The 20,283-nt window shown below is 37.9% G+C and overlaps 2 protein-coding genes across 2 annotated transcripts; one reads left to right on the top strand and one right to left on the bottom strand.

The window, feature by feature from the left end:
* On the top strand, positions 13,116 to 13,589 carry LOC18783063. Its single transcript, XM_007215037.2, has one exon. It carries the CDS (start codon positions 13,116 to 13,118, stop codon positions 13,587 to 13,589), a length of 474 nt encoding a protein of 157 aa, XP_007215099.1.
* Positions 15,284 to 15,781, bottom strand: LOC18781812 (proton-coupled amino acid transporter 1; the record flags this gene model as incomplete). The annotated part of the gene is given in 2 exon segments (XM_020560024.1): positions 15,284 to 15,691; positions 15,694 to 15,781. Coding segments are annotated over 2 exon segments (489 nt in total), but the record flags the coding sequence as incomplete, so codon positions are not given.

Raw genomic sequence — 20,283 nt, 5'->3', positions numbered from 1 at the left:
TTATATGTATGGAAAGGTCTCGTGCATCTAACTTCTTTAGACTACTTTCCATTTATATCTTAATCCATGGACTTGTTACTTTGTGTACGTTATGTATCTAAAGCAACGTTCTTGCCCCTTTACTATTATATATTATTTCCTTAGAATTATCCATTTTATATTGGCTTCTAGGGCATATATCTAACAATTCCCAGGTCGGCGAGAATTTACCGAACCTTGGGTCTTTGGTTCTAATGGGAAGAACGGCTCGCCACACCAAGTCGCCTTCAGCGAAATTTTTCGCTTCACGTGTTTGTTGTATGCTCGTGCTACGATCCATTTTTGAGCTTGCATTAAGTTACATGCGTCAACCCTTATTTGCTCTAAATCGTCCAACTCCTAAGACATGACTTGTCTGTAGTCTTTCTTACTCTACCTTTCTCGTTCGGTGACGCGAAGAGATAATGGCTTGTCTGTAGTCTTTCTTACGCTGCCTTTGTCTATAGTCTTTCATTCCCATCGGCAATGTGGCATCATGGCCGTAGGTTAAGGCATAAGGAGAAGTACCGGTGGCTGAGCGTTTTGAGGTTCGGCATGCCCAAAAGGTTTCGAGCAACAAATCGTGCCAAGCTTTTGGCCTCTCTTTAATCATATTTTCAAGAATACCTTTGATTACCTTGTTTCTTCCCTCGGCCTGGCCATTAGACTTGGGATGTAAGGAGTCGAATGGACAAGCTTGATTCCCATTCTCTCGGCATACTCTTGGGTCTCGACCAAAGTGAAGACCAGGCCGTTATCTGCCATGATAGTTTATGGGATGCCAAACCTATGAATGATGTGGCTCTCAAAGAATTCGACCGCCTGGGTGCTAGAAATTGATCTATATGACCTTGCCTCTACCCATTTGGTGAAGTAGTTCGTCTCCGCAAGGATCAATGTAGATGGGTGAATTTTGCCAACGATATCCACGACCTATCCCCTGAATGGCCATGACTTGTGATTTAATGCAACTCCTTACATACTCAATGCAATCTTTTAGGATGGTAAGCCAATAGTACTTGTGTCTTCTGATCAACCATCTCATTTTGATACCAAACTGATGAGCCCTACAAATTCCTTCATGAGACTCGCCCATTACTGTACCAGCATCCTTGGCATTGAGACATAATAGAAGTAGGCTGTCAGACCCCTTTTAGTAAAGCTCGTTGTGATAGATCTAGTACTATTGAGCCCGGAAATGTATAGCCTTTTCATGATTACCCGAATGGTCAGAGAGATACTAAACTATGGGATACAACCAGTCTTCTTCAATTGTTTGGACCTGATTGGCTGTACTCGACATTTTTCAATCCTACTTACCCTGCTATACTCTCCGTCTAGGATGTTTACGCCTAATGCTATTTGGGCCATTTTATTGGCCTTATGATTTTCCACGCGTAGGACGTGAACAAACAAGATCTTGGAGAATCCTTCGGCTGCGTTGAGGGTCGACGCGTAATAAGGGGTCAATTTATCACTCGTACATTAATATTCTTCTTTAGCTGGTTAATGACCAATTGAGAGTCACCGTGGACTAGAACTCGGGTGGCCTTCATTTCCTTCAAGATCCCAAGGCCGATAATGAGCACTTCATACTAGGGCTGGTTGTTGGTGCATTTGAAGTTGAGTTAGCAGGCAAATTTCCATCTTTGACCTTAACTAGATTCGACCACGACCCTGGTTCCAGACATGGCCTAGGTGCTTGAGCAGATTTTCTGGCTCACCATCCATCCCAAGGAGAACAAGAGGAGGCCAAGGTCGAGATTAGTAGGCACAACTTCTCTATCAGTGAATAGTTGGGCTCGGTTGTATTGAGGGTGCGACTAAGATAATGCATGGCATGTTCTCTCTTAGACTCGTTGTTTTGGGTCAGCAAGCAGCCGATGGAGTTTTCTGAGGCTGAGACGTAGAGCCTTAAAGGTTTCCCTCGTTTTGGTGGCATAAGAACTAGTGGTTGGGCTAAGTATCACTTGATTTCGTCAAATGCTGTTTGATGCTCGGCCTCCTAAATAAACTCATCCTTGTCCCTTAATCTAAGCAATGGGGATAACGGCCAAATCTTTCCTGCCAGGTTGGATTTAAAATGTCTTAGAAAGTTGACCTTTCTAAGGAAGGATTGGAGTTCTTTCTTAGTTCTTGGCGGGGGTGCGGCCATGATGGCTTTGGCTTTAGCCTTGTCTACCTCAATCTCGCGTTGGTGAACCAAGAAGCTGAGAAAATTCCCTGTTGTGACGCCAAAAACGCACTTCTTAATATTCATCTTTAGGTCGTGAGATCGCTTTCTTTTAAATGCTTGCCAAAAATGTCCCACATGGTCGGTTTTTGAAGGGGATTTGACGACCACATCATCAATATAAACCTCAACTGTTCAGCTGATCAAGTCATGGAAATGAGATTCATGGCTCGTTGGTACGTTGCACCAGCGTTTTTAAGATCGAAAGGCATGATTACCCACTCATAAGTTCCGATAGCTTCTGGACATCTAAACGCCATTTTGTGAACGTCATTTTCGGTGATAAAGATCTGATTATACCTAGTATGGCTATCTATAAATGATAAGAGCTCGTGTTTCGCGGCTCCATCCACCAAGAGGTCGGCCATGGGCATAGGGTACTCGTCCTTGGGAATGCGAGATTCAAGTTTCTATAGTTTGTGTAAACCCTAAGAGCCCTAGTTTTCTTACCGGGCAGTACGGATAAAGCCTGCCATAAGAAGCCATCTCAATTTCTTCCTTGACTTTCAGTTGTACCTCGGCAGAAAACCTCCGTGGTGGTTGTTGGAAAGGTTTGAACCTATCTTTGAATTTTAGTTCATGTTCCACTAAACCTCTGGACAATCCAGGCATCTCATGATTGTCCCAAGCAAAACAATCTTTATATAAGCAGAGCATATCGACAATCTCGGCCCTCAGCTCTGGGTTCAAAAGTTCAATAACATACAGAGGCCGTGGTTCGGCCTTAGTTCCTACATTTATTTCGAACAATGGATCTTGGACCTCAGGGCCGCCATCTTCCATCTCGATCAGGTTTATCGGCGATATTCGGTTGTAAGGATTCCTCAACCCAGTATTCCAGCAGTCGTTCCATCAGATTGGCCATGGCTACTACCCCTTCTAGCGCCGAGTCCTTGCGGACATTCACACCACCTTAACTCCAATACCGTCTTGGTCGAAGTTCTTATTGGTCAGCAATTTGCATCGTGGTAGGTCAAGACGACCCATTTGACGTCGTTATTATAAATCCATGCCTACACGGCATAGGCTTCTAAAGGATTCTCATTGGCCAGGTGTATTGTCACATTTTGGCCACCCCATAAGAAGAACAACAGGAAAAGTGAGGACAGTATGCAGCTAGATTGATGGATCCAGTCTCGACCGAGTAATATGTTGTAGGCCATGTTCGACTCCTTGACATAGAAGGTCACTACTCATGTTTGATCGGCCACGATTATCTTTAACGGCAACACTCTAATGGTCTTGGATTGTCGTTGACGAAACTACTCGTAGCCACATGAGGTCTTCCTTGGTTTTGTTCAACTTTTCATCAAGGAGCATGCAAGGATATTGACCGTGACTCCACAGTCGACGAAGACCATAGGAATAGGCGTTCCCTCCACATGGGCTGAGCTGTACAATGGTTTGAGATGTCAATATTTGTTCAGCTCATCCCTAGGGATGACCTTGTTGAAAGACATCCCCGTCGAGATTGCTGCTCTGGCTTTCAGAGGCTAAGAATTCGGCAGTTAGACTAAAACCATATTGACAATCATTTCGCTTGGTCCAGATGGATCTTTGCAGTCGGTCTCCTTTTCAGCTTGTCTGAAGAATCCTTCATATTCGCCTACGGACAAACCCAGTGTGGGCTTCTCCACAATCGGGGTATCTTTGAACTTGTCCTTAGGCAAGGGGTTAGCTCCTCAAAGAAGTCTTCCTCGACCGTTGAGATTTTAATGGCCGAGGCCTCGCTGGTCGAAGCTTCAGCCTTTCTTCCGAGGAGCTGCCTAGCTTCGATCAAGGAGTTTCTGGCCGTGAGGTATTCATCTAACTGGCAGATCCAAATTTTCTCCTCAAATGTTTGGTAGAACAAGACATCGGCTGGGATCACCGAAAGGTACTACTTTAGGTATACCAAGTCGCCCTTGGTGAAAGGAGCTTTAGCTTCCAACTTCTTTATGTTAGGCCTGTATGTCAATAATCCTTTAGCCTTAGGTAGACGTCAATGATGCCATCTTCTGATTTCTTTCAAAGTACAACCTTCTACTCCTCGGGGTCGACGGTAACCCTGATACGGTCCTTCCTTTTTAGCCATGAGGATATATTATTATATATATATATATTATATGGGTTGTGAATCTCACCATCATATGTACTTTTTCCAATTACTATACCACATGTGGCGTTGGATTTTCCTGCGTATGGGGGCTATTATACCCACACGTAACATTTGATTTTCCGGCGTGTGGGGGCTCACTTGGCTATTGGTTACTATACTCACACGTGACGTTGGATTTTTCAGCAAGTGGGGCTCACTTGGTTATCAGTTACTATACCCATATGTGGTGTTGGATATTCCGACGTGTGGGGGCTCACCTGGTTATTGGTTACTATACCCACATGTGGCGTTGGATTTTACGGTGTGTAGGGGCTCACTTGATTATTGGTATTTTATCACACGTGGCATTGAATTTTTCAGCTTGTGGTAAAGATCCGGACAACTTTGGTCTGGTGTGCCCGTAGGACATGGTTTGGTTTGGTTTAGTTTGGCCGCATGTGGCGTTGGATTTTACGGTGTGTGTGCTGCAGAGCGGTAGTCCCCTAATTGGACAACTCATCCCTAGACGTAGGGTACGATCTCTGGGTTGGATTGTTTTCCCCTAGTACATGATGATGGTGTGAGGTGTGTGTGTGTGTATATATATACACATACATATACATACAAATTAAATATATATGTGGATTCGTTTTCGGGTTGAGATTCTTAAACTTGTGCTTCGTGAGTACTCTGCACAGGTATGGTTGCGTGAAAGAATTGATAAAAAAAAAAAAAAAGGAACTTATAAAGTGTTCAGTGTCTGCCTTGTCGAATTTGATGTTATAAATGAATCTAAATTTAATCATTGGTATTACTTTAAATAATCGTATATTATATGAATCGTGATTGTTGATTTTAAGAACTATGTGTGGCTTGATCCCTCACAAAGGGGTACGTAGGTAGCTTGGGGTTTAACCCAGGTGCAGTCGCAAAATAAACTGTTTGAGCTGTGCTTGTATTGTTATAAGTGTGGAATTGAATTTTGTATGAAGAAAGGTCTTTTCTGATTTTTGTTACTATAATTGTTACGGGTGTATGGATTTACAAAGGAGTTCCAAAGCAAGAACGTTTTAGAAAGTGTTTGGTTATGAGGCCGAAGGCCTATTTGTTTGTTGTGTGTAACGTACATTGTGCATGCTGAAGTTTGGTGATTTTAAGCTGTGTTTTTGACAAGTTGACAATTTTGGTAAAGTCCATTTTTCAAGGGAGATTCTGCGGAAATTTCGGTAGAAGCCCCGACCCTCTTTTCCTTTGTTTTAGGGGGAGAGGATGTTTGAATTAAGTAAGTGGGCCCAACATCGGTTGGATGTCGGAAAAACCACAGGATCCATCACAGATTCGGGGGAATTCGGGGCTGTCTTGTCAATTATGGTATGGATTAAAGTATTTCCCCATTCGATTTAATTAATATTCAAATCACTATTCATATACTTAGGGATATACAACCTCTGAAAATCTCACAAGGCAAGATAATAAAATCCAAAACACCATATATTTAATTTCCCTAAACCATAGCCCATCAAGATATGCATACTAATTCTGATATTCTCAAAGATATTGAAATTTAAAGTCCGATAACCACATAACTAATGCACCAAAACCCAAAATCCATAACATACCCAATGTCATCCTAACCCCTTATTATTCACTTTCCAAGACACCCTTTTAAAACCTGCATCGATATCCAATGTACCCACAACCCAAGCATACAGACGTGTATTTGAATGTAACCTTGGAAAGGTCCGAAAGCAATTCTAGTACTTTTACAGAGGATGAGACGGTCTCAAAATATCCGTGGTCAATAGTTGGTCAAACTTTTTGTTTTTGGTCAACTTGGCCCGCAGGGTCCACGACCTCCGATTTTCGATCCGAGAGTTCCTATGGTTTCACAAAAGCTTACTAAACATGTCCTGCAATTTTGGTCACGATCGAACGGTCGGATCGCTCGCGATGGCACGATTGGACGATCGGACGGTTACCGTTTAATCTAATGTTTGAATCATTGAATCGAAGCATCCGGGACTCCGATTCACGATTCACAAATTCCTACATGATCTAAGAGATGCCTAGATCAACATAGTTGAAATTGGAGTCAATCGAACGGTCCAAACATATTGAACCCGGATAACGCCTAATATGCATAATTCGATCGACAGTCAAACGGTAACCAATTCAAATCCGAGCATACCGCCATCCTCGGGACGACATGGGGATCATTTTAGGACCAAATGGGTCACCCGAACAGGGCCCTCACATTGCCACACGTGCCAGCGGAGCTTGGGTGCCTTGAGAAATTCCGGCGACCGTCGTGGTATATGTCATTAATACGGCGCTGATTACAAAAACTACCAACATGGATTTCAGTAAAATTATACGACGCTGATTAAGAAGGGTTTATCGTGGTTAACTAGTCGTCTTTTCTTTCTACGTTGGTAGATTCATACCTACTGTTGTTGTTTTTGGGGTTAAGAGTTTACATATGGAGAAAACATGTTTAATAAGACGATGCTATGTAAGTTTGAGGCGTCATGTTTTAAAAATACCTAAGCATATCTCGATTTTTGAGGTGTTTAAGTTACTTATCCAAGGCGGTTTTCTATTACCGTCGTCTTTCTAAACACAACGACGGTATTTATTTATTCTGTCATTGCGTTATGGTCGTCTTTTTCCATTTTTGTAGTAGTAGGGTTAGTTGTTTGAAACATTATGTGTTTGTTTCCACTGAATTCTGCTCATTTTTATATCCATTTTAACATTTGGTGCGCATTGGGTTCTTCATTTTTTTGTGATGAATCCAACCGTATAAAGAACATAAAATTTGAATAAATGGTTGGAAAGTTATAGGTAAAAAACTGAACAGATGTCGAAGTTGAAAACTGGGGAATTCTCAATCTGCTTCAAAACGACCCACTGTCCATTAGGTGAGAAACATTCCTGATTGTGTTTATTTTGAGTTTCTTGTTATGGTTCATTTTTTTTACTTTTCTTTACTCATTCATAGTTTCCAATTTAAATCTTACTTTTCTGTTGTGTTAAATAAGTGTTCTTTACGTGCTCAAATTAGAACTTTGTGTACGCCACAGTTTTTCTCGGGATCGACCCCGTACTTACTGTTTATACCGAAAATAAACGGCCTATAACCACCGAACACGTGGACAGGATCGATATTGATCACAGAACCCCTTCGGCATACTTCCTACCGAAGTCATCTATCTTGGCCCTATTTACCATCGGACACGTGTCATGCTCACAATCCATGTCCACAGTCCCACATCGGAAATATGAGCACAGTGCACACCTCCCAAGGCCTATATAAGAAGACCCCTATCCCCAAAAGGAGGGGATTAGAGCGAACGGTACGCTATCGATTGATCTGTCAGTTAACATTACTAAAACCGTACTTACTAAAGCATCGGAGAGCCTTCGGCCGGTACCCCAAGGACTTACCGAACGTGTCCTTTTGTAGGTACTTACCCTTCCGAAGTAGAATATTTTCCGAAGACAGTCACCTACCGAAGGCATAATATCACTAAGTTGACGAAATACGTGCTGAACCACTTTTTCGCATCAACACTTACAAATCTATACCCCAATAGATTCGTACACTTGCGGGTATTTATAATTGGATGATTAGCGCATTAATTTTTGTCAATTATTAATACAACACCTCATCGCTCAACAACAACTCACTGAGCTGAAGGAGACTTGAAAGAAGGACAAGAAGGCTTTATTCTTTATCTTTCAAGCTGTGGATGAAGCTTTTTTTGAAAGAATCTCATCATGCACTACAGCAGATCAGTGATGATGCTCAAGGAAATCGAACTTTATTCTTTCAAGCTGTGGATGGAGCTATCTTTCAAGCTTTATTCTTTCAAGGAAAACGAGCTTTATTCTTTCAAGCTATGGATGAAGCTATCTTTCAAGCTTTATTCTTTCAAGCTGTGGATGAAGCTATCTTTCAAGCTTTATTCTTGTATTAATATGTTTCAATCAATCAATCACATTCAATAATTCAAAGACTTATCTGATGCCATCAGATCAGTGATGATTCTCAAGGAAATCGAACTTAATCTTATTGATATTATGTTGAAATGAATTTAAAAGCCTCACACAAGAAATTGAAATATATGAATTAATATTCTCTTCTTTTTTTTTTTCTTTGATTTATTTGTTTGTAGAGGGTCGAAATTAAAAAGAATCGTCCACAACTGTCAAACCTACGTAAAACCGATAGATTTTGCTTAAGAGAAACGGTTTCTCAGTAAAATAATGAAGATGTGTCTGTGTGAAAGGAACAATTGGAACTACGTACCACTCTCCTAAACCTATCATACGTTTGTAATTAAAGTATGTAATCATCTCAACAACTTTGTTGTTCAATCCTAATTAATGACATAATTATAATCGATAAATGGCTATGGGCCATAAGTACAAGTAGTAGAAATTACATAATCAAGTTCACATTACAACAAAAAAGAAAATACTAAGCTTATCTTTGTTTTATTTGAAGATGTGAAGCACGCTTTAGTTTTTTTTATTTTTTTATGGGGTGTTGTTAAACGAATCTTAAAATATAAGCACTCTAATATTTAAATCAAAATGTAAAATTAACTAAGTACATCCTACTTAACTACCAAAAATACCCCTGATACACTATAATACTAGGTACACCCTGTTTTACATGAATTGGTCGTCTTCATCAAATATGTTCCTGTCAACTCCTTTTCCCTTGATCAAATCTAAACTGTCAGGGATTCACCCACTCATTGAACCAAATTCATGAGTACTAACCAGAAGATCTAAAGATGATGATCTGTCTTGAAGGTTCTTCTGTATGCTGCAAATGTAATGAGAAATATAAACAGTCACATGCCAGTGAATTAGATATGTATAAGGTGAAGTATGCATGTAAATATCTTATTTACAGGCAGACGAACAAAACTCGGAGAGAACTGATCCGATGGTGCAGAAGGTGGTGGACTTTCCACAATTCCCTCCAAGAGTTCATAAAACCTTGGCCAGCTTTGCTGATCAAAATGAAATAATATTTAAGTTGCTTTCACGCTGTTTGATGAATAATCATGGCTTTGGCAAGGGATTATGTTCGGCAGCTTCAATCTTTTCTCCTCTCAAAGCTTCTTCTTCGTTGATGTCAGGAATTATGGAAGTGATAGAAAAAAAAATTTACACCCGACAAAAACTTTTGAATTTTTATCTCAAATCTGTTTGGAATCAAATTCTAAAATTCTAATTTGATTAGGGTTCAATATGTTGAGTAGGGTGTACTTATTATAATTACTTTTGTTTCACAATTCAATATATCTTTTTTTGTCATTTTATATTAGTGTAAATTAGTAATTCAATAAATAATTTGGTAGTATGGTGTACAGAGCCGGTCCATTAGATTTGGAGGCCCTGTGCAAAGAAAACTTATGAGGCCCTATACATTTTAAAAAAATAAAAAATAGTCGTAAATTTTTCAAATTTCAAAATTTATAAATTAAAGTGGTTCTTCGATCAAAGTCCAAAATTCCTAGCCATTATCGGGTTTAGCCCACACCTTTTTTACTATGGATTTGGGTCCATTGACTTTTATTATTTTTTTCATGTGTCAATTTTTCCCTTTGAGGTAAAGGAAAGAACAGTAATTGAAAATCCAAATTAATGTATCGATTCTTTCCTTCTAAATAGATTTTAGATTTTAAATTTGGAATCCTTCTATTGCTGCCATGACATAAAAGAAGTTCATATAAAACAATGGAAGTAGAAGAATTATTGATGATATCTTCCCAACAAATATTTACCTGACTACTAAGTAAATATGATATAACATACCTAATTATTAGGTAAATATAAGATAATGTACCTACTAAGTAAATATAAGATAATGTACCTAAATACTACGTAAATATAAAATAATGAACCTGATTACTAAGTAAATATAACATAAGGTACCTAACACATAAGTAGTATACTCTACCATACCTGATAAACATGTAGATTTTAGATCAAATATGTGGATTTGAGTGATAGAACCAATAATCGTAAAACTACAACTAAAGCATGGGAAAAATTGGAAGATAATTAACTATCAAAAAACAAAAGAATTGAAAATGATATAGGGGAAAAGCACAAAACCCACATGTGTTAATGGTTAATTGCATCTTAATTAAAGATATTAGGTGGGAATTAATTTTACAGCAACAAAAATATGAAGAAAAAAAGTGAGCTAAATAAAATCAAATGTAAAACAATGAGAGTATATTAGTGAGGAATTGTATTTTCAAAGAAGAAAACAAACAAACAAAATCAGTGAATAACAAAAGCTGTGGCAAAGAGTAAAAGAATATTTATGTACCTTGTGTACAAGTTGCCATAGTGCAAGAATACAAAGCCACAACAGAAAGCCAACGTTCATATGGGAGCATGACTGAAATATAATAGCTATTTCAAAAATTATAGGAGACGTGATTTGTTGCATGATTTAATTATTTCAAAAATATAATAGCTAATTATTATGAAAAAAATAAATTTCTTACCTTATTTAATTTTTAAGGGCATGATGGGAATAACAAAGTAATTTTAAAATGAAAAAAAAATATGTAAATATCAAAATATCAATAAAAGGAATGTAATCATACGTGACACAAAAGTCAAATAATTTGTATCAACAACAACAAATACAAGAATTGCATCCAACTTTTGTTTTCGATTTTGAAGTTATACCGAATTTCTATAAATTAAACCAAAATCTTCATTAATGGCATGAATTACATCTATTTTCACATACTCACTTCCACTCAATAGTCTTCTATATCTATTTTCAATTCCATATGATGTTTTCTAATATAGTAACATAATATACGTCATACCAAGCCACACCAAGTCAGACAAAAATGGAAAGAAAAAAAATGGCCAGAGAAACAACAGCAAGCCAAGCAAGTCAGACAAAAATGGGGAAAAAAATGGTCAGATATACCACCAAGCCAACCAAAAATGGAAATAAAATCAAGATGTTGATATGAGGGACATGTAAAAAAATTGGAAATAGTAGAAGGAGGAAGAGGAGAAAAATGTCTTTTTTTTAATCAAAAAGAGGAGAACATGGATTCAACCAAAATATAAAAAAAGAAAAAAAAGAATAGGAGAAAAGAGAGAGGTTGTTGGGAACAAAAACGTGCTTGGAGAATTGTAAAGCAATCTTATAGCAATAGTAATAATTGTATATATATAATTGTAAAATTGTAATGCAACATTATTTATATATAATATAATGCTGGCAAAAAAAAAAAAAATTGGAGGCCCCTCATTTTTGGGAGAAATTATAGAATAGTACCGTACCACCACGTTAGATGGTGATACTCTTATTCAAAATTTGATATGTGTATAACTTTTTAACAACTGGAGTATTCATTTTACCCTTTAAAAGAATTTTAAAAACTTACAAATAAAAAAGAAAGAAAAATAAAAACCCAAAAAACATTTGCCTCATCGACGGCGACAAAGCCCCCCACCCCCCGCTCGCGCATCATGACTATCTGTCTCTCAATCTGTGAATATGATGACAGCCCATGGCAAATGAATTTGCTCTTGATATATGTTGAAAGCTTAGATTCCTCAAAGACAATAAACTCGTCCCCAAGAAAGTTTCAATCTAAATTCCTTGAACCCTATCCGTAATAGAGAAGAGGAAGGAAGAGGGAGGAAGAGTGAGGGAAAGAGAGAAAGACACAAAGACATGACAAAAGAAAGACCACCGGCAGCCATGATAGTAGGGACGGACTCAGGATTTTAAAATGAGGTGGGCTAGATTTATCTTATTGAACTGTTAGATTTTAGGCTTATGGAATTGATAATTTATATATATATATATATATATTTAATTTAAGAACATATCATTTTTATTTTCTTTGTTTAAAAGGCCTATTTTACACCAACAATGTCAGGTAAGGTCTATCATGATGAACAAAAATGAATTAAGAGAAAAGAAAATTCATAAGAAAATTCAAAAATGAAAATTTATGATCACAAAGATAGAGTTAGATAGACAGACGGCAACTAGAAGTAACACTATAATTATTCAATTAATTCAAATTAATATTTCTGCTAGAAATGGAATTAATATTAACACTAACTATAAAAAATAAATAAAAAAACTCCCCAGGCTATAGCCCAGTTGTATAAGTCATAGGTTCGTGCCTGCATGGCAGAAAGGTGGGGGTGGGGTGGGGGCTTTGTCGCAAGCTCAAAGAAGGGGTTGATGTTGCTGAGCAATTTATTGTTTATTATTATTTTAGACATTTCCATTTTTGTTAAATTAAATTTAAATTGAAAAAGGGATTTTAAATCCAGCAGTGTAAATTTTTAAATTTTTCTTTAAAAAGTTGTACACATGTCAAATTTTAAGTGGGAGTATCACCGGCTGACGTGATAGTATGGTATCATTATATAATTTCTTCACTTTAGGAGGCCCTATGTGGTCTCACAACTCGCACATGCCATGAGTCGGCTCTGATAGTGTATTAAGTTAATTTTAGAGTTCGTTTAACAACACACTTTTTGTGGCTTCAATTTTCTATGTTGTGGCGGGCCAGTCCAGCAAGAAAAATAAGTGAAAGCTGCATGCATGGTTTGGGTTTGCTTGATTATAAATAGCACAGCAGGTTGGAGCTAGGAAAAGCAGTAAGCAACGAGAGAGAAAGAAAGAGAGAAGTGAGTTTACATTTGTATACATTAAAAAAAAAAAAAAAATTATCATATTGAAGCGCGAGCGTGAGATCATCAGAAATGGCAGAATTACCAGAGTTTATTGCTCTTGAATCAGTCAAGAACAGGAAATACCTGGTCTACAAACACCAACCCACCATCCCAAAGCTGCCACATTTTCTCCAATGCTCCGGACAGGATAGTCACAGCAAAGACGCAAGGTTCAAAGTGGAGAAGGACGTAAACGACCCCAGTCTGGTGCATATAAAATGCACCTACAACGACAAATACTTGAGACTGGAAAGCCAACAAAGTTCGTGGATTGTGGCCGACGCTGACAAGAAACAGCCAAATAAAACCCTGTGGTCATGTACACTCTTCAAGCCGGAGGGTTTGGAATTCCCGGGACTGGACGGCTTATACAAGTTCATCCACGTGTACACGGAAAAGCCTATAGGGCCAAAATCTGAATCCCTCTTGAAGGATTTCCTCGCTGTAGAAAGTGCAAAACCCAACGAAATCCATGCCTTCATTGTCAAAAAACTTCCAGGATGATTATCCTGTTAAGTTAATTTGATGTTTGTGGGTAGCGTCGCTGGAAACCCTCACGAGACTTCACTCGTCCTATCAGGGTCACCTATAGGTTTAAAAGGCTTGTTGTATATGCTAAATGCAATCGCGTTCCCTGCGAAAGTGGCATTTTCTTAAGTTTTCCTTATGTTGTGATTTGGCTTTCAATAATATTGCATGCAGCTGCTGCTCATGCATTAATTTTTGTAACCTAGCTAAGACTATCTGTGGGATTAAAAGTTGTGCTTCTTTCGTTTTACTATTCCGATCTAGATTACTTGATGCATTCATGCATTACTTCCATGACCCAAGAATTACTCGAGTCCTTGATTATTACAAGACTAGTGAGAATAATTGACACTGAGAATGATCAAGCCAGATAAACAATAATAGTTCAATCCATGCATTTCAAGGTACTCACATTAGAAAATCAAAAGGGGAATTAAAGATTCAAACAAAATTCTCAACAATATATCAACATCTCAGAACTTTTGTTCCATCTCCTATTAACATTTATCATTTAATTGATAATACACATTGATCAGAGACATGCATAGGTAGTTTCTTGATGATATTGATAAGAGAACTCTGACAATTACGAAGCTCTAGCAACTTCTAGCAGTTTGATTAGTTTCTTAGTTCCATTAATACGGGCTTCATCAAGTGGAGTGCTTCCCCCATCTGCAATCAGGAAGTAGACTAATTAGAAAGGTTAAACATGCATGTTGGAATTATTTATTTTTTAAATAGGCAGTCCTTTGCTTTACTCTAACCAGAATTATCAGATTACTGTTCATCTTCTCGTCTATTGCCCCTATAACTTCATTGGATCCTATTGGATTTAGAAGCTTAAAGAAATTTTTAAGAACAGTATCTGACAAGCCAGATTAACACTCAGATTGTACTTCTAGAAGGAATTCTACCATTGGATATACGCCTTCTGAAGCAGCTACATGAAGCGGTGGTCGCTGATCATAATTTTTCGTATTTGGGTTAATGTCAGTGGCTAAAGGCCTTTTCAGGGTTAATGTCAGTGTCCAAATTCCTCCTTGACAAGTAAAGAAGCTACTTGATCCTGCGCATTTTTAATGGCTTCAAGCAAAGGAGTGTTCCCAAATTTATCTAACATTACAGTAACATTCAAAGTTAATCAACACTCCTTTGCGGATTGGAGCTTGCAAGTGGTGGTCATGGGGAATGGAGAGAGAGCTTTTTATTTCATTTTTCAGTATCTATTTATTTTTAATGTACGACATGACCAATTTACCCTCACATTTAATGGAAATATTGACAAAATGTAACGGTAGGATCAATGGACCAAATAATATAGAGTTGATGGACTATTTGAACCAATAATTTAGTTGAAGGATCGAAATGTAAATCAGGCATAAATTTGAGGATCATTTGAGTAAATAATTCAATTGTACTATCATGTGAAGAGTTTATGGAAATCAAAGAATATTTTTGGAAAGCAATCACCATGGTGACAACATTCCACAAAATAATTGTTATACTTGAACCTAAATTGAAGACTCCTTGGCCATCTCCACATCTATATGCCAAAGTCTTTTGTTATGCTGGTGACTTTTTTGCCACAAATCTATCGCCATCAGTACTATAAAAGCTCTTCAACCCTAGCAGCAGCAATATATATTAATGTTGAAAAAGAGAAGCTGCTACATCAATTTACAAATGCTCTATTATTTCTGATACAGCTGTGTAAGTACCAAGAATCATAACTGCAGCTCCCATTAAAATAATGAACCCTATAATCAACATCTCACATCCGAGATTTCGGTACGTAGCTGAAATTTTAAGGTAGCAAAAGCATGGGAATAGAAGTGAAGCTGATACACTCAAAAATGCTCCAACCAGTGACACGAGATATGCGAAAAAGGGAACCGCCAAAGCTACTACAACACTGCTGATTACCAAGCTAGAACTGAGGAGAAGGTCGAAGTGCCCGTTATTGCAGTGATTTGGAAACCAATTTTTGGCTGAATATATTATTGGTGTAACCATTAAAGCATATTTGGGTGGTGGATTGACAAGGGTGGTCCATATTGCGATTTTTGAGCTAAGTTTTTGGTTGGGAGGTTTAAAGTTATTTGTGACTAAATTGTTGACCCAAACATTAAGTACCCTAAAACTGCCATTGATGCATATCTAATGGTGCATAAGATAATTAATTACAGTTTAGTACTCTGTAGTTACACCCTTAAGACAAGTTAGTCCCTATCTTTTCAATTTTTACAATCACATATCCCGATATTTTAAATTTGTTATAATGTGGTTCCACCATTAGAGTTTCTGTCAAATTTCTCGGTTAGTTGCCTACGTGGCATTTATGGGTCCCATATTTTTTATATTTTTATATTTACGTGTAATAAAATATTCATATAATTTTTTTTTGAAAAAATCAATTAAAAAAATAGGGCAAAAAACCCACACCACCCATTTTCTTCATCGTCCAATGGCAAAAGAAAGAAACAGGTGTTTGTCTTCATCGCCAACACCACACCACCCATTTTCTCCTCAGATCTGAACCCTCTTCTCTGTCAGTTGCAACCTTTTTATCAAGACCTAATTTTCCAGAGACTCTTTTTTATCTATTCTTCCCTTCTTCCCAAATGCATGTTCACCAATGTCAGGATAAGTTCTTATAGTAGAATCCTCATCCATGCATCTTTGAATTAACAAGCCTGAGTAAAATGCAGCAGCAGCAATCACAAAAAGAAGTATCTTCCGTGATAATGCATAAGGAACACACCACACACACACACACACACATTCATAGTGATCTTCCGTGAGGGAGCCATTTTTTACTAGGTGAGAATAGGAGTGTTGCTTCTTAGCCTAAAATCTCAAATGCTGAAACGCTGAATAGGAAGAGAGACATAAGGTTCTTTAAATAGTGCTTAAAACAAGTGAAATCCAATATGCCTCGTACTGTTAGCCAGCCATGCCTAGTCAATGGGCCTATTGGGCCTGTTGAAATTAAGTTATCACCAAACTAAAGTCACAAGCTCAATAGGCCTAAAATCCCTAATTGTATTTTAAGGCGTAACCTTACATCATATGTTTGATTACTTAATTTCTTAATTATCTTTGGTTTAATTGATTAACTAAACTTAACTAACGTCATTGACTTTGACCAAAAAAAACTAACGTCATTGACTTAATCATCTTCATTAGTTTTTCTAAGACTCAACCTTATTGGTGAGGAAGTGGGCGATTAGAAACTGAATATAATCATGACAAATTTATAATCCACCATATGCATATCGAATGAGATATTTTAATTACAATCTATAGAATTTGAGTTCGGATCGGTTTGAGAGAGAGAGAGAGAGAGAGAGAGAGAGAGAGAGAGAGAGAGAGAGAGAGAGAGAGAGAGAGAGAGAGAGAGAGAGAGAGAGAGAGAGAGAGAGAGAGAGAGAGAGAGAGAGAGAGAGAGAGAGAGAGAGAGAGAGAGAGAGAGAGAGAGAGAGAGAGAGAGAGAGAGAGAGAGAGAGAGTGTAAGATCCCACATCAACCAACGGAGAGGGGGTGATGTGCCTTATATGTGCACACCCGTATCCATTTAGCACGAGGCCTTTTGAGAGCTCACTGGCTTCGGAGTCATAAGAACTTTGAAGTTAAGCGAGTTGGGGGCCAGAGCAATCCCAAGATGGGTGACCCACTAGGAAGTTGATCGTGAGCTCCCAGAAATAAAATCGTGAGGACCAGAGAGGGGGGGCCCAAAGCGGACAATATCGTGCTACGGCGGAGTTGATCTTGGGATGTGACAATTTGGTATCAGAGCCACTTTGCCGTGTGGTGCGAGTGTGCCGACGAGGACGTCGGGCCCTTAAGGGGGGTGGATTGTAAGATCCCACATCAACCAATGGATTTATTTGGAAAATACAATGTTCGGTTCAGTATACTTCCGGAAAATCATTTAAGTGCCCAACGGATAATCCACATAAAAATGCTTCAATACTTTCTTAGTATAAGCAAGAATCTCGTTGGCATAATACTCGATCTTCAAGCCATGACAAATATTTCTTGAACTCTTCAGGAGTTTTAATCAAGTATTAACTCTTTAGGAGTTCTGTTCAATTATCAACTTTTCAGGAGTTGTAATGTGTTGCAACCATATCATAATTTAGGTACTCACTGAGGCAATTTATACATATTAGTATTGGGTACAAAATTTGTGCTTCAGGCACATGTCCTTCAAAGACTTGCTTCATGCAATTTCAATCCTTCAGGGATTTTATTTCAGGATTACACTTCATGACACATTATATAGCTTTATATCCAGCTATTTGTTCTGCTTGTACATCTTTAGGGAATTGCTTTTGGAGATATGCTCCGTGCATTTAATAACCCTTAAAGACAACATGTTGGTCTCCGTAGATGTGCAATAAGAAGGCATGATTGCATCTGTAAACATGGAGAACCTCAACATTCCTTGGTTCTATCAGAAACATTGTGTCATACAAAGTGAGTGTATTCCTCTTTATTCCGAACACCCAAGTATAACTTTTAGGGTTAACATCTTTTGGGGGTTCGTACTATGGGTTTGTTCCTTCACGTTCATTCTCATATGTAATGAAATTGTCTCTTTCCATTTTCTTAATTTTTTTTAGCCAATGATATTGTCGACATTTAATAATATAACGTGGTTCCAATCAATACAGCCCATTGATGATTTGAGTAGCTACAAAAAATTGTCATTCATCAATTCATTATCCCACCATTCTCATGTGCATGCGCATGCATCAATTATAAGCATTTCTTTGCTTTTGGGTACCCAAGCCACTCAAAGGGGCTTTTATTGTCTCTTTCCAGACAGACATCTCTTGTAAGATGAATTATGTGAGAATGTGGATCATAACCTCCAATGGAGCGTTATTTTATAGTAGGGCGTAGATAATCTTCATTTAAGGACTTGGAACATTTAGAACCCATATATTTGTCATGCTCCAGGCATGCCACAGATTAACACACATATGTCAATGAATTGTCCTTCTGGGACTTTAAACCATATAATTTGCCACGCATTAGGCGTGCACCGTATTAATATTGACATGTTAACGGATTGTCCTTCCGGGACTTCAATCCATATCATTTGCTATGCAACAAGCGTGCATCATATTGATCACTGCTATACTCATGTTCTGTTCTTATGGGACTTTAATCTATGTAGTGTTTTATCAATGTATCGAACTTGCAATCTGTGAAATTTGCATTAATAATTCATGGATACATAAATACAAGCCATTCTTCTGGAATGGTCACAATATAAGTCGTTCTTCTGGAATGATCTATAATGCAAGTCATTCTTCTAGAATGATCTTTTACATGACGTTCTTCTGGAATGGCCTTATCTCCCCATTTGGTTACCTTTAAGGATGTCGTACAATAAGAGTACAAGTATGAAATAACACAAGTATTGCTTACATCTTTTGGTGGGAGAAACTTTGCTCAAGTATCATTGGAGCTCGTATCAGCTCAACAAATATAAGTAACGCTTGATGATCTAGTTATATCCTGCAAGAGTAAACATCACAATTCTTCTGTCTCTGTATAAAAAAAAAAAAAGATAACCCTCAGTGTTAAGTTCACTACATGGATTTGTTTTTCAAATGTTCATTCTAAAGAATCAGGGAAGGAAATTGGTGAGGAAACAGGCAACGAACTCTCATTCTCCCTTAGTCTAAGAGAACTTCAGGAGATTAGGGCGATGTGGTCGTTCTTGTCTGTCTTACAGTTCCCTGACATCGTTGAAAAGTGATCAGGAATAGCCTCGCTTCCTGAATTGATGATCAGAGATAGTCTCGCTTCTCAAGCACATCAAGTGCCCACTGATAGAAAAAACAAGTGGATATTGCATTACTAGATATGGAGAAAACTAGATGTAATCTGCAAAGAAAATTTCGTTAGTAACATATTTATACACAAATTAGAGGAATTGGTAGATCCGGTGAATATCAAATTAACTACAGAAAATTGTGAGGTGCTCGAGATGCTTTTGAAAAAGTAACTTCGTGAAATCCGCAAAGCAAGATCGGCTTTAACGAAAATAATATTTGAAACCCTTAAAGTGCCAATAGACATTAATGGAGGCCGCGTGAAGTTTTAGAATATGAAAAAAGAAAAAGAGAATATGGGGATCTGACTGGTAAACTTTGCCACATTTTCGTTTATAGATATTGCCTCTGTGAGGCCTGATTGGAATAACTGCATTTCAACTAAACTTCCTTTCATTTCCTGAAAATTTAGTTTTTCTAGGACTTTCCTCGAAACCTTTTTAAAATGGCTTCCTCTTCTTCTCCCTCAAAGCATTTCGATTTAAATGTTGCCCCCAAAACAACCCGTGACGCCAAAGTCTGGCGTCCATCCTTTGTATCCTAAAATCGTCATCTCACGGTTAATGATTATGTGATGATGAATAATACAACTGCTGTCATAGCAGCTAGGAATTTCCTTACTCCTATGGATGAAATACTGTTAACAGGAAGATATGACAAATAGGCTATTGATGACTCAATGGCTTTTAGCATTCAGAATGCTACTTTTGTTTCTAATATGGCTGATTGTTTACATGCCAGAGCAAACGAGATTCAGGAGTTGAACGCTGAAAATTCGTCTCTTCCAAGAATGCTTAATGAGTCTCAACATGAGGTTAAAA

Source organism: Prunus persica, chromosome G3, assembly GCF_000346465.2.
Source record: "Prunus persica cultivar Lovell chromosome G3, Prunus_persica_NCBIv2, whole genome shotgun sequence".
NCBI classification, from domain to species: Eukaryota; Viridiplantae; Streptophyta; class Magnoliopsida; order Rosales; family Rosaceae; genus Prunus; species Prunus persica.
Note: the sequence above shows the minus strand (reverse complement) of the source record. Positions and strands in the feature narration are given on the sequence as shown.